Genomic DNA, 13,923 nt, shown 5'->3' with positions numbered 1-13,923 from the left:
AAATGGCAATAAAAAATCGGCCTAACTCTTGCGAACGATGGCGACCTGATGTCGATGGAGTATCTGCAACACTGGCTCGAACGGCATCAATATTCTCGTCGAAACGTCTTGGTCGTTGTCTGGACAGATGACTGGCATTACCAACACTACCAGACGATATAAATTTGGCATATAATCGACGTATAGTGTTGTCTCCAGGCGATGTTTTAACTTTATTTTTATTTTTCCACGCACGTTTAGTTAACACAATTGAGAAGTTATTTTGAATGTACAGCTGAACAATTTCAGCGCATTGTTTAGGTGTGTATTGTTCCATGGTTAAAATTGTACTGAAATGACGCTTCCAACGCGGTATGACATTTGTTAATCTGACATCTCTGTCAAAAGTTATGGGGTTGCCAGATGCTTCCACTTTAAATGGCCCACCCTGTAGAAGGTTTTTTCATTCACAGAAATCTGAAATTTAAAATGTAACTATACAAATCAACCACATATCAATATTATTCCCCCACTGTCCGTATTACCCGCGGTTCCCCTAATACTTATTCAAAAAAATTGATTTTTAGTACCATCCTAATATGGAAATAAGATTAGAGATTAGGGAGCTGTGATAATAACGAACCTCATTCAATATTTGGAAGAAGAAAAAAAACACAAACATTTACTCAGTCATGATGTGCATTTCTTGTAAAACTGTTTAGTACAATTATGATGAGAACTATGTAGAGCATTATTTCTCTCTCCGGTGAATAGTGATCTAAAATCGGTAAAGTGGGGGGCAGTTTCAGCTTCCATTCTCGCGATTGTCCGCGTGTTAACAACAAATCAACACGAACAACAAGTCCACAATTTACTTCTGGCGTTTCGTTTGGTCCGTGTGCGCTAGTATGCTTAGTATTCATCGCCTTCGCCGACTTCCTCGGTGGAGTCAACTCCAACTTCTTCGTAGTCCTTCTCGAGAGCGGCCAAATCTTCGCGAGCTTCGGAGAATTCTCCTTCCTCCATGCCTTCGCCTACGTACCAATGTACGAATGCCTGAAAATGTACAAAAAAAATTGAAACAGTTTCTATGTCGAAAACCAATGAATTGTACTCACTCGTTTAGCATACATCAGATCAAACTTGTGATCCAGCCTAGCCCAGGCCTCAGCGATGGCGGTTGTGTTTGACAGCATGCAGACGGCTCTCTGCACTTTGGCCAAATCCCCTCCTGGTACCACAGTTGGAGGTTGGTAATTGATACCAACTTTAAAACCAGTTGGACACCAGTCAACAAATTGAATCGAACGTTTAGTTTTGATAGTGGCGATAGCGGCATTCACATCTTTCGGAACAACATCGCCACGATAGAGCATACAACAGGCCATATATTTGCCATGTCGTGGATCGCATTTGACCATTTGATTTGCTGGCTCGAAACAGGCATTCGTAATCTCGGCCACAGTCAGCTGCTCGTGGTATGCCTTCTCGGCGGAAATGACCGGTGCGTATGTGGCCAGCGGGAAATGAATTCTCGGGTACGGTACCAGATTTGTTTGGAATTCCGTGAGATCAACATTCAGTGCACCATCGAAGCGAAGCGATGCGGTGATAGAGGAAACGATTTGCCCTATCAATCGATTCAGATTGGTGTAGGTGGGCCGCTCGATGTCCAAGTTACGGCGGCAAATGTCGTAGATAGCTTCATTGTCGACCATGAACGCACAATCGGAATGCTCCAAAGTGGTATGCGTCGTGAGAATTGAATTATAGGGTTCTACCACAGCAGTCGAAACCTAGAAAACAAGGACAGAATTTATTACATACTGGACTGACCGAAATAAAGGCGGATCTAGTTCGGCAATTTTCCCCTAGCCTTCAGCCTTGGGCATCGTGCCGACACGAACACACATAATTAATGTTTGAACATAACCAGCCTCCAACAACAGCGGTGACTCATTAGGACTACGCTATATATTCGCACATAACAGGATAACCTAGATTCATGAAAAACCTTTAATGATGCAATCGCTGAATAAATTACAGTGAGAACTGTTAGTCACCCCTCGCGGCTTGAGGATTGGAGTTACATTTCCGCCCGCTTCAAGTTTACTCACCTGCGGTGCCGGGTAGATGGAAAATTCGAGCTTAGATTTTTTGCCATAGTCAACCGATAAGCGTTCCATCAGCAACGAGGTGAAACCGCTGCCGGTGCCACCGCCAAACGAATGGAACACAAGGAATCCTTGCAATCCTGTGCACTGGTCGGCAAGCTTCCTGAGGCGATCCAGCACGATGTCGACGATTTCCTTCCCGATAGTGTAATGACCACGTGCGTAGTTATTAGCGGCGTCTTCTTTGCCCGTGATAAGCTGCTCGGGGTGGAACAGCTGACGATAGGTTCCGGTGCGGACCTCATCTAGAGAGACAGGAAAATATCAATTCATTTTCAGCACGCTCGAATCGATCCGAAAAATCCAGTGGTTACTGACCTACGACAGTGGGTTCCAGATCTACGAAAACGGCACGTGGAACATGTTTACCCGATCCAGTTTCGCTGAAAAAAGTGTTGAACGAATCATCGCCACCGCCAATCGTTTTGTCCGATGGCATTTGTCCATCCGGCTGGATTCCATGCTCCAGACAGTACAGCTCCCAACAGGCGTTTCCGATTTGGACGCCAGCCTGGCCGATGTGAACTGAAATGCATTCTCTCTGGGGATGAAAGTGTTGATTGAAAGGGTGAAACAATTAATGGCTCAACATTATCTCTACACTCATCAATTGCGTTTGCTTGCATTTGAACAATAACGTTTCAAAGGGTAAGTATGGAATTATTGTCTGCAGCTTATTTGTCTCTGTGCATCTTGCTAATTACGAAGTTGAAGGCAGGAGTGAAATAATTTTATCTAAATCTATCTGATTGTGACTTGAAAAAATGTTCAGAATATCCAATTCAACTATTTCATTCCAATAAAAGATTCCAGGATTGAATGACATTGGATAGCCTTGATGTAGCCAAAAAGATTTATGCATCACGGAATCCACCGGATAAGAGATATTAACCGGATAAGATGAATTAAAACATTATTGAATTAAAATGCGTAAACTAAAAGGTTTTTATAGCAGTTTTGTTATTCAACGGTTTTATTCAGCTGTTTGTATGTTTGGACCTTTATTGCTTTGTTACTTTGTCTGTTTATTGTACCGTTGTTCCACATTAATAGAAATTTTGACCGATTGATCTGAAATGCATATTTAACTGAGGATAGTCAGAAGACGACGAAGACATCGGTCTTCGCATTCAATTGGAAATGAATTATTGCTTCTTCCAGCAGTTTCTCTGTCCACATAAATCAAAAGTCATTCGGGCCCTATCGTCGCTATCTGTTCTACGACGCTGCGTGTTCGTTTAATTATTCACCGTCAAATGAACGTCTGGACCTTTGTGTTCCTTGAATGATGGAAGTAAGTGCCAATGCAATTGTCATCTATTAAAAAACAATCGGTTACAAGATTTCATGCGCATTTTGGCTCATGACATCACCAAATGTAAGTTATTTTAACGTTTCTTCCTTGTACATTCCATATTGAATGCAAAAAACGACGACACCATATTTTGTTTATTAATCCAAATATACTCTGCCTACTGCTCCACCTCATATGTCCCTCATTGATCAGACACGTACCGGCCGACGAACCGACAAATACATATTATGTTCATGTTTTCAGACATGCCGGGTTCTCAATACGGACCGGCAGCACAACCGGAGCGAATATATTTATTTTTGGAGCGAGAAGGTAACTTCGTGTTGACGACATTGAGCTTTCTGTCAAGAGTTTGTAAAGCGACAATAACTATAATGGATTTTCAGGTGAAATGAATACACTTCCAGTTTGCCGTAAATTTGGCAACACTTAAATCAAACGAGAGACTTACAAGCGAATTGAGCGGGAAAGATTAGGATTATCTATGCTAGATGGTAGATTGAATCGAGTTGCAGATTCATTCTGTAAATGATTACAGGAGAGTGAGGTGTCTCTCGGATCGAAGGAAAACATTTGCCAAATGACCACCAACTAACCCACCCCTGGTCACGACACAAACGTTTAAGGAAATTTTTCACCAAACATTTCATATGGCTTTGTGATCTTGGCACCAGTAGGGTAACACGGGGTAAGTTGGACATAAGGGGTGATTTGGATCACCTCTTTATCTCAAAAAGTACGGCTCAACTTGGTTTTTTTATAATGTCATCTTCTTTTATTGTTGAACCGTATGTACCTAACGTAAAAAAAACTTTGGTATAATTCTACAGGTGGAAGGAAACGGTATCATGAACACAACAAGCACTTTGATGGTCAAAAAATGATGTTTTTGATGGACAAAAAACTTTTCTTGTATTGTTGATGATGATGATGGTCCCGCCACCTTCCCCTACAAAGGTTTGAGCAAGACGAGTTATCTAGAAGATAATATTTTTTCCCTCAGCTTTGAAATCAGTTCAACAAAGAAAAAACGAACTGATTTTACTTACAGATATAAATTCAAAAAAATATTTCATTACATTATCAAAAGAGAAGCCAATACTCAGTCTCGTCCGCCACAGAGCCGATACGATCCCGACTAGGCCCTTGCAGCCAAATGGTCTACCAGAGCATAAGTCCAACCGCCAGCCTAGTTTTGGATAGACAATGAGTACCCCCATACAGAGATGTCGAGAAATTTTCCATCACGAAAAAATCCTAGACCGGCCCTCACAAAACTTTTATTTTATATCCTTTATATCTGTGCGATGCGCGAGGCTCAAACTTTTGTAGACTACTTTTATTTTTTTTTAACTACTACAAAAGAAAACAACAAAATAAAAAATAAAAATAGTCATGACAGACATAATACTGATGAATACAATTTTTGAAAAATAATATTTAAAAAACAACAAATTCTACACAGAATAATCCGTTCAAAAAAAAACTTCGTCAGTTACAATCTTCGTCAAAAAATTAAAAAAAAAACATTTTTCGGCTGCTAAGAAAACCCAGCTTTAATGTGTGAAATACAGTGCCTCTTGAATTCTGTAAGTGTTGTTGCACATTTAATATGTCTTGGCATCGAGTTGAAAACATTTATTCCCTTTGAAGTACAACGAATTTTGTAAAGCACATGACAAGTTATTGGGTGTTCTCAATTCATTCGCGTTTCTAGTGTTATGTCTATGAAAATCACTTCCTCTTTCAACTCGATCACTCAAATATCGAGGCAGCAAACCGTTAACTACTTTAAAAATGAACACCATAGTTGAATAAACGATTCTTTGCTTCACGGATAACCATTGCAGAGCGTCCAGCATCAAAGATGAGGGAGTGGACCTATTACATTTAAGAATCAATCGCATTATTTTATTCTGCAAGCGCTGTAACCTCAATATTTGTGTGACATTGGCTAAAAATAGAATGGAAGAACAAAAGTCCAAATGAGGAGAGATGATCGATTTGTACAATAGTATTTAGCTGTGAATGGTCAAATCGTTTTTAATCGACATAAGATTCCATACTTTTTGGCAATTTTCTTGATGACAGTGTCAATGTGAGTGTTGAACTTGAGTTTGTCATCAATAATCACGGCAAAATATTTAATTTCCCGAACACGATCAATAGTCTCATCATCAATCACAATATAGAAGTTTTCATTAGGGCGATTTCGCGAGATTATACAATATTTAGTTTTACTCATGTTCAATTTTAACTGTTTATACTTCAACCATCTACTTAAAGAATGCAAATCTCCATTCAAATGATTTAAATCATTGGCTGCAATGAATAACACAGTATCATCTGCAAAAAGATTGATGTCACAAAACCGTAAAACTCGTCGCATGTCATTGATGTACATAATAAATAAAATGGGCCCTAATACACTTCCCTGAGGTACCCAAGATTATTCCCTACGGGACTGCAAATGAAATCGTTAAATAGAGTCCGCTGAGTTCTGTCATACAAATAGCTTTCAAACCATTTGTATGTAGTACCCGTAATTCCGAAGCGTTTAATCGTATTCAACAACAAGGGCCTAGCAATTGTCTCGAAAGCGCGTTTTAGATCCAAGAAAACAGCAATGATAGTATCTTTACATTCTAATTTCTCTTTCCATTTTGCTAACACCAGGTTCAATGCGGTTTCACAGGAATGAGCTTCCCGATAACCCGATTGTTCTGGTATTAGCAAAGCGTTACAGTTTAAATAGTCCAACAAGTTGGCCTTGAACAACAAGTTCCAAAATTTTCAAAATTTTAACAAGTTTATGGGACGAAACTCTTCGGCTTTAATCGTTCCAGCAACCTTTTGAATAGGAACTATGAAAGATTGTGCAGTAAAGTTCTGTACGCCTACAGAAGAGGAACAATTTGATGCAGCAAAACTGTATGTTTGATAACAGTAAATGAAATTAATTGCATTTCAATTTTTGCATCTTGTGTGGGGTGTCATGGACACGTTACTATAGGGTAAATTGGTCATACAAGTTTGGGACCTTTCTTTGGTCTAATTGATTCCAGGTGTCGCGGAATTACAAAAAAAAAGATGAACAGTCAACGTTGGAAGAAGAAGAAGCTCGCAAAAAAAAATTCGAATAGCTCCTTATATTTTGTTTTGCTCCGTCGATTTTTTTTTCTTTCTTTATTAAAGAGATTTTCAGCCAAAGGCTGGTTCATCTCTAAAAGCTCCGTCGATGGTAACACTGCATTCCCCACTTCGGGACAATAATATTCGACTACTCGTTCAGTCTGATCAGATGGTTTTCAGTGTCAAGATGTACAATTTACAAGAACCTGTATTTTTAGTGAAATCGTATTACTCGAGCAACCGAAGCCTTAATGACTTGACTTAATGAATTGCAACATTTCTCGTCGTCGATTACTTCCTCTGGGGGACGTGAAGGACCTTTGCTATGTTAGTAAGCCACAAAATTTGGAGGAACTTATAGAAGAAATAACTCGGATTTTCAACAGCATCGAAGTCGTAATGTTAGAAGAATTTTGTTCACCGTTTAAACGCATTATCGAAAAAATGGGTGGTCAAATCGAAAATGTTCTAAAATAAGTTTCATTTTCTTTTTTTTTAAATAAAAATCGGTTCACTTTTGAAGAAGTTATTAAAATTTGTTGCGTGAGCGTTTAATCTGAAAGACCCTGTTTTTTTTTATTAAACACACACTATTTAGATCAAATCACCCCACAGACGGTCCAAATCACTCCGCATCAAAATTCAATGTCCTAAAATCATCTCTTTTATTTTATGATATATTTGGTAATTTGAAGCTTAATATAATGATTAAACATTATTGAAACAAGGGAAACAAGTGTAGCTCAGTGTACAATGTGACATTCTTCATTTAGACCATATTGGTTTGGAAATATTAGGCGATTTGCTTAGGGGGTTCACATTCCCCCATTTCCCCTACAAGATAACACGGAAGCCGAGTCACGCGAGATGTGAAGGTTGCCAAATTTTATAATATAAAATTTCAGAAGACTATTTTCCCACCAGAGAAACATATGTTCTTCGAATATCAGAAAGTGTACAGAAAATAGATTAAGTTAGGGGAAGACGTGCTTTCAGTGAATAAACAAAGCCAAATATATTTTTTATTAGATTTCCACAATTGCAAAACTGCCTCCGGGCCGGCTAATCTGATTGGCGATCTAACGTACAAATCTACACCTAGGCGGCGCTGCGGTGAAAGTGATGATGGTTTTAAATTTTCCATGTGAGCTTATGGAAGGTTTGTAGTTCTCTCCATAAATTACAATGTTATAATCATAAAAGATTATTTGATTGCGATGAGTTTGTAAGAAATTTAATTTATATATAACATGTAATTTATTTACCTCTTTCAGTAGTGAAAACTATAAAAATGTTGACAATGGTTGAATTGAAGAAGGAAATTCGAGAGCACAATCAAACACAAGTAGAAAAATGCATGATTCCTGCATGTGAGAACTACCTTGGAAAGCCCGGAAGTAAAATATACGTGATTTGTTTTTGAGTTTTAGGTTACATTAGCATCATTTTCTTAGTTCAAAAACAAAATCCAGATGTCTCACCGATCGTTTACGTTTTGCGTTAGATCGCCAACAGAGAGTAGTAAGTCTTGTTAGAAACTAATTTCATATCTAGATGTCCACACCGTACCGTTGTCATCGCGGATACACTTGAGGGAGCTCAAAATGAAAGGGGTGTAAGTGACATCAATGATTTCTCTACGTCGACTCTCTCTTTTGCCCATAACATAGCTGCAAACACATTCCCAGCTGTATTTGACAATGTGGAAGATAGGTTAGAACTTCATCTATCGTTTTTTATAGCAAACTCAAATTGGAAAATGATGGTAGTTTAGTTGTTAAATAATGAAAAAGTTGATGAAGAGAAATCGATCAAATCACTTACACCCCTTTCCTTCTGAGCCCCTCACTCCATTTCGTTTTCATCGTGAAGTGTATACGAGAATAGGGCCTTCTAATTCAACCCCGAAATCGTTCAAATACTAACAGTACAGAAATATCGAAAAAAATATACATTCCCAAATTATAACATAACCCTTGTTCAGGTTTTTTTTTGTTTGTATGTATGTATGATTGTATGTTTATTCAGGTCCCAACATGATTTTGAATATTTTTCTGCTACCTTGGTTGTTATTTGTTATTTGGCCCCAATTTTATGGCTAACTGCTTTACAGTTGGAAAGTAATTGAATGCTCTTCTCTGCAAGGCCGCTGCTATTATGCTAAGCTAGATGGCAGGAGAATCACAAAAAGGTGTAGGGTATAAATTCTAATAGAAACGAAAGTATACCAAGAATCGATAAAAGAAGTTTTTGCTAAATTTGAATGTGAATGCAACTATTATTCAATTTTGTATATATTTGGCAACAGGGATCGATTCTGCCTATAATTTATAATACAGTAGAGCTCCGATTATTCGTGAAATAGTCGGGCTAGCTCACCGCGAATAACGAAAATCGCAGATAACACAATAAAGGACCAAAAATGAGTTCCAAACTCCAAAAACTCCAACTTTGAAAACTATGTTTTATCAATACAGATATCATAAAACTATCCATCTACAAGGTCCTGTACACCAGTGGTCAGATAATGTGAAAGCCATGACCAAATCAAAAGTACATGATCCTATCATTTACTGACAAATTCCGGGAAGTCCGCGGATCATCAGCATCCGTGGATAATCGGAGTTCCACTGTATCAAGCATTTGCTAAACAATGACGGTCAAAACCAGTAAAATGTTTGCGTTAGCAAATTCCTTAAAAAAGTTATAAAGGGTGTGTCACATCAAATTGCATCACGGAAAAAACGCTGTAGAAATTTAATTTTTAGGAATTATATCTTCAGCGTTCGCTTGTAATCAGATAAGAGTGTATAGATCACGTTGGCCATGCTTCACTGTCAATTTTTCGTAAATTTGGAAAAATGTCATCGAACGAAAAAGAGCGTCGTGAATTAATCCTGTGCACTCATTCCGAGAATCCGGAGTTGTCACATCGGGACATCGGTAAGATGCTGGGAATCGTCCAATCCACGGTCAGCAGAGTACTAAAACGATACTTCGAGAACCTAACCATCGACCGGAAGGTGAAGAACGGCAAAAATGGATGCTCCGTCAGTGAAAAAGATCACAAGCGCGTAGTTAAGCAGTTTAGACGTGATCCGAGAAGTTCGGTCCGGGATGTCGCCAATAAGCTGAATTTTTCAAGTTCATTCGTCCAGCAAAACAATGCTGACGAAGCCGCATTGCCTGGTAATGGACGACGAAACCTAAGTCAAAGCGGACTTTCGTCAGCTGCCGGGCCTGTTGTTCTTCTCCGCAGAGGACAAATTCAGCGTTCCGGAGGAGATTCGCAAGCAGAAACTATCCAAGTTTGCCAAAAAGTACATGGTGTGGCAAGCGATCTGCTCTTGCGGAAAGCGGAGCGCCCCCTTTGTGATGACCGGCACGGTAAACGGGCAGGTTTGCCTTATATAGTGCCTACAGAAGCGCTTACTACCACTATTGAAGCAGCACGAGGGCCCGACCATCTTCTGGCCGGATCTCGCTTCGTGCCACTATTCAAAGGATGTGTTGGAGTGGTACGAAGCCAACGAAATGAACCCGCCCAACGCGCCGGAGCTTCGCCCAATAGAGAAATATTGGGCGATTATGAAGCAGGCCCTCCGGAAGAACCCAAAAGTTGTCAAATCGGAGGCGGACTTCAAGAGAAAATGCATTTCTGTTCAAAAAAAACTACAACCTGACGTTGTACAGAACCTTATGGACGGGGTAAAGAGGAAGGTGCGAGCATACGGGCTTGGGCTCGCAGTATGAATAAAAAGAAAATGCCAAAAGTTGTTTAATAGTTTTTATTTTACTGTCTAAAATTTTCAAGAGGATCGGTCTACTGGGCGAATTTCTACAGCGTTTTTTCCGTGATGCAATTTGATGTGACACACCCTTTAGTTAGTTAATTTTTCAGTTTTTGCAGTTGATTTCATTATTTTTTGCGCTGCTTCATGTTAAGTGCTAGTAGTAAGTCGTAGTTTAGTAGTCGATTTTTCAAACCAATGAGAGCTGCCTGAGATACTACACTCGTTAGGTGGCGGTTTGAAAATGGAGGTGCAATGATTTCAAAACAAGATTTAGCTCCACTACTAAACAAAGCATTGGAGTCAATGGAAAATATAGACACAATACTGATCAATTGATTTCTAGAATACCGCCCGCATCCATGGAACGTCGAGGCCGAGTTTCCTAATCCAAGTTCAGTTATCCAAAGTAAACTGCAAAATAAAAGTCCTTCGTTGATTCCCGCTGATCCTGTGGATAAGACTATCCCTGCCACAATATGTCCCTGCATATCTGTACTCTTCGGAATTTGCGATAGTCAGTGAAAAAAATTGTGTTCGGAATTTGAGTCAAATATATTTGAAACTATTGTTAGTTTCCTGCCAAGAAAAGAGATTTACAAATCAATTTTATGACGATCAAGCGGAAAGAAGGCTCTATTGCAATTAAATTATTCTCACGAAACAGTACGATTCCGACTAATGAGACGCAATTTATTGGCCACCAACGTTCTGATAATCAATTTCCACAACCAATTGTCATCGATAATTGTCAAAACTAACATGTGGACTCGAATTGAAGATCAAATTAAGTGATGGAAATTTGCAGCATAAGAATCATAGGAAGCAAATACCAATTATGCGATATTTATAAATAGAAGTTTGCAATATCTCGGAGTCATATTGCTTCTTCCATCCCATCCGAAGCAACAGCATCACTCCAGCTGCCGCTATGGTAACACAACGGTCTCCAACACGCACTGAGCTGAGGAACCATGAATCATAGTTTTGCGCTAAGCTTCATTGCGCTCGAATGAATACCCTGGATGATGGCCCGGATGTCGCGCCTGATATTCGCAGCAAGCGCAAGAAACGCTACAGAGTTCACATTTGATGTGATTGAGATTTATGGTTCATGCACACGCGTGGAGAAGACGAGCGGAAATTTCGCGAACCGGGTCATTCCCGAGTGCAATGTACGGAATGAAAGTTTCAATTTATTCACTAGTCTTTCCGATCAATTAACCGCTATATATGTGTAGCAACAAACGGGAACTGGTCGAGGGATGGAGGAAACAATCAATCTTTTCTCTGCATCTCGAAAGGTGCGGCGCGTCTGCTAGACACATAACAATAAAGTCGTCTCAAATGAACTGAGACGAACACAGCAATGAATTGACAGTATACATAATATCTGCAGACATAATTGCATCAATGAAACGGTCGATTTCAATTTGTTCTCAATTTTTGAATCATCACGATACATTCTAGTTCAAATTAACGACTGGTTCTATTCACGATAATTATAGTAACAATCAAAACCATTTTTCCTTTTGTAACTGTATCGATCCTTTCAACGGATTTCGTCCTGGTAAGAAGTTAAAAGCAATTAGTTATGCATGCGTGACATGCACGTATATTTGACCGCTGCTGGAAAGCCGAACACGATAGTGAAATTAGCTCTGGTTCCTTTTTTATAGGGGGGAATGGTGTTAATGCCCGGCCACTTCTCGAAGCCACCCATCAAACAAAAGGTGGATGGCAGGAGTGCACAAAAGTTAATATACCACAAAGCAGGAGAATCGATATGAGATTGCATGTTTCATTCTTCACGATATAACCAACGTTTTCTGTGATAATGTAGACAAACACCGTAATCATCCTACCCATTTGTCATATTTCCAAAAAAAAAAAGTTATACCCATTAATTTCAAATTAATCGTTTGGAATTTCCATTTACTACACACTTTGAATTTCTAGTGACATCTCATGTGATTTAATTTTTCAAAAAACTCGATTATAAAAAATTAACATACCATATTTTTGGTTTTGTTTGAAAAACACTACAATCAAGAAATAACTACAAAATTTATAGAGAACACTATCACTCGAACTGATCGGGAAAACTGCGGAGTTGGAAAAACTGTCACAAACAATATTTTCGTCCACTGTTTTGTCTGTAAGGCAACAAATGTGAAGAGAGACTGACATGGATGGAAAACACTGGAGTACTTATATACCCCAGCCGCTCCTTAACATCTAACCGGCGAATAAAGAAAAAAAAACAAATCTCTCAGGCATATTTACAGTAGTGTCCAGACGATAATCCCCATTATCGTTCCAGCGGATAACCACAATCGACGGATTATTAGTCCCTCTCAATTGTTAGATTTTTTGCAGTATACATTGCAACCCAGTTTGAAGAATTGCGTAACGAGTCTGTATCTTTTTTGCGTTCAACACTGTAATCCGTATGTGTCGTTAGTATACACGAAAAAGCCACAGCGGAAAAGCGGAGAAAATCAGCCCTACATCAGAACTCTCAGAATAGAATTATTCCGTGCCCCTCACCTACTTAGTTCTTAGTTCTGAGAAATGGATCCAGAAGAGTGTGCCCACCCAGCACCGGGAGCCGCGAGCCACGGTGTAGGAGAGGTGACGTTCCGTTCCACTTTGTAGGCGGCGATGCTGCAGTATACCATTTTTGGCTACTACAATTATTATGAAGCGAGGTCAATTAAACTTTTATTGTTATACCAAAATTGCTGCTACTAGTTGTCTATCCGCGTGCTCCAACATATTTGCACGCCTGCAAGATCTAGTGGATAATGACAGAGACCTTACACGGTAATGTTTAATTTCCAAATTAAAAGATGAAACACAATCGCAGATCGTTTCCAAATAATTGGTAATGTAGTGTATGCTTCTGAAGCCAGATGGCAACACTTGCTAATGCAATGTCGTACATCAATGACAGCTAACTCGCAGCTTCAAAGGGGCTGTCCACATACCACGTGGACAGAAAAAGCATGATTTTAGACACCCCCCTCCCCCTCCCCCTCCGTGGACAAGCGTGGACATTTCTTATACCCCTCCCCCTGTTGTCCACGTGGACATTCCTCCGGTTTTGAGGAAAAAATCAAGAAATTCTATTTTTTCGCTTAAATTTCCATATGTTTATTGATAAAAATTATAGCCTTACCAATGGTAACGATTTGTCTTGAAATCTTCGATGTTTTTCAACATTGTCCGAGAGCTCATTATTTTCTTCCGAATTCCATTCACGTTATCTCCATATCCATTTTAAAATACCCTTTGTGAGCTTATTCTCGAGTATTTTTGTTAAAGCTGGCTGGCTGCTTGAGTTTTCAGAAAATCAGACAATGAAATCAACCACTTTGTTTGAAAACAGAATGTTCTCGTCTAAACATCAATGACTTTCGCTTTTACAGGTTCGGTAGTGCCTGATGGCTATAACGAACCTAGTAAAAACAAAAAATCTGCAGTATCATCGTGATCGATGATTCCGTGGACCTACAACCCTTAATTGATA

General features: G+C 39.3%; 1 protein-coding gene across 1 annotated transcript; it reads right to left on the bottom strand.

Moving 5' to 3' along the window:
* Window positions 1–660: 660 nt before the first annotated feature.
* LOC129761905 (tubulin alpha-2 chain) lies at window positions 661–12,567 on the bottom strand. Its single transcript, XM_055759749.1, has 5 exons — window positions 12,407–12,567; window positions 2,472–2,694; window positions 2,097–2,398; window positions 1,098–1,775; window positions 661–1,035 (listed from the first exon to the last, which is right to left on the bottom strand). Exons 1-5 carry the CDS (start codon window positions 12,407–12,409, stop codon window positions 892–894), a joined length of 1,350 nt encoding a protein of 449 aa, XP_055615724.1. The 5' UTR covers window positions 12,410–12,567; the 3' UTR covers window positions 661–891.
* Between the last annotated feature and the right edge of the window lie 1,356 nt (window positions 12,568–13,923).

The sequence above is a fragment of the Toxorhynchites rutilus genome, chromosome 1 (assembly GCF_029784135.1).
Source record: "Toxorhynchites rutilus septentrionalis strain SRP chromosome 1, ASM2978413v1, whole genome shotgun sequence".
NCBI lineage: Eukaryota > Metazoa > Arthropoda > Insecta > Diptera > Culicidae > Toxorhynchites > Toxorhynchites rutilus.
This window is presented reverse-complemented; position numbering and strand designations above follow the sequence as displayed.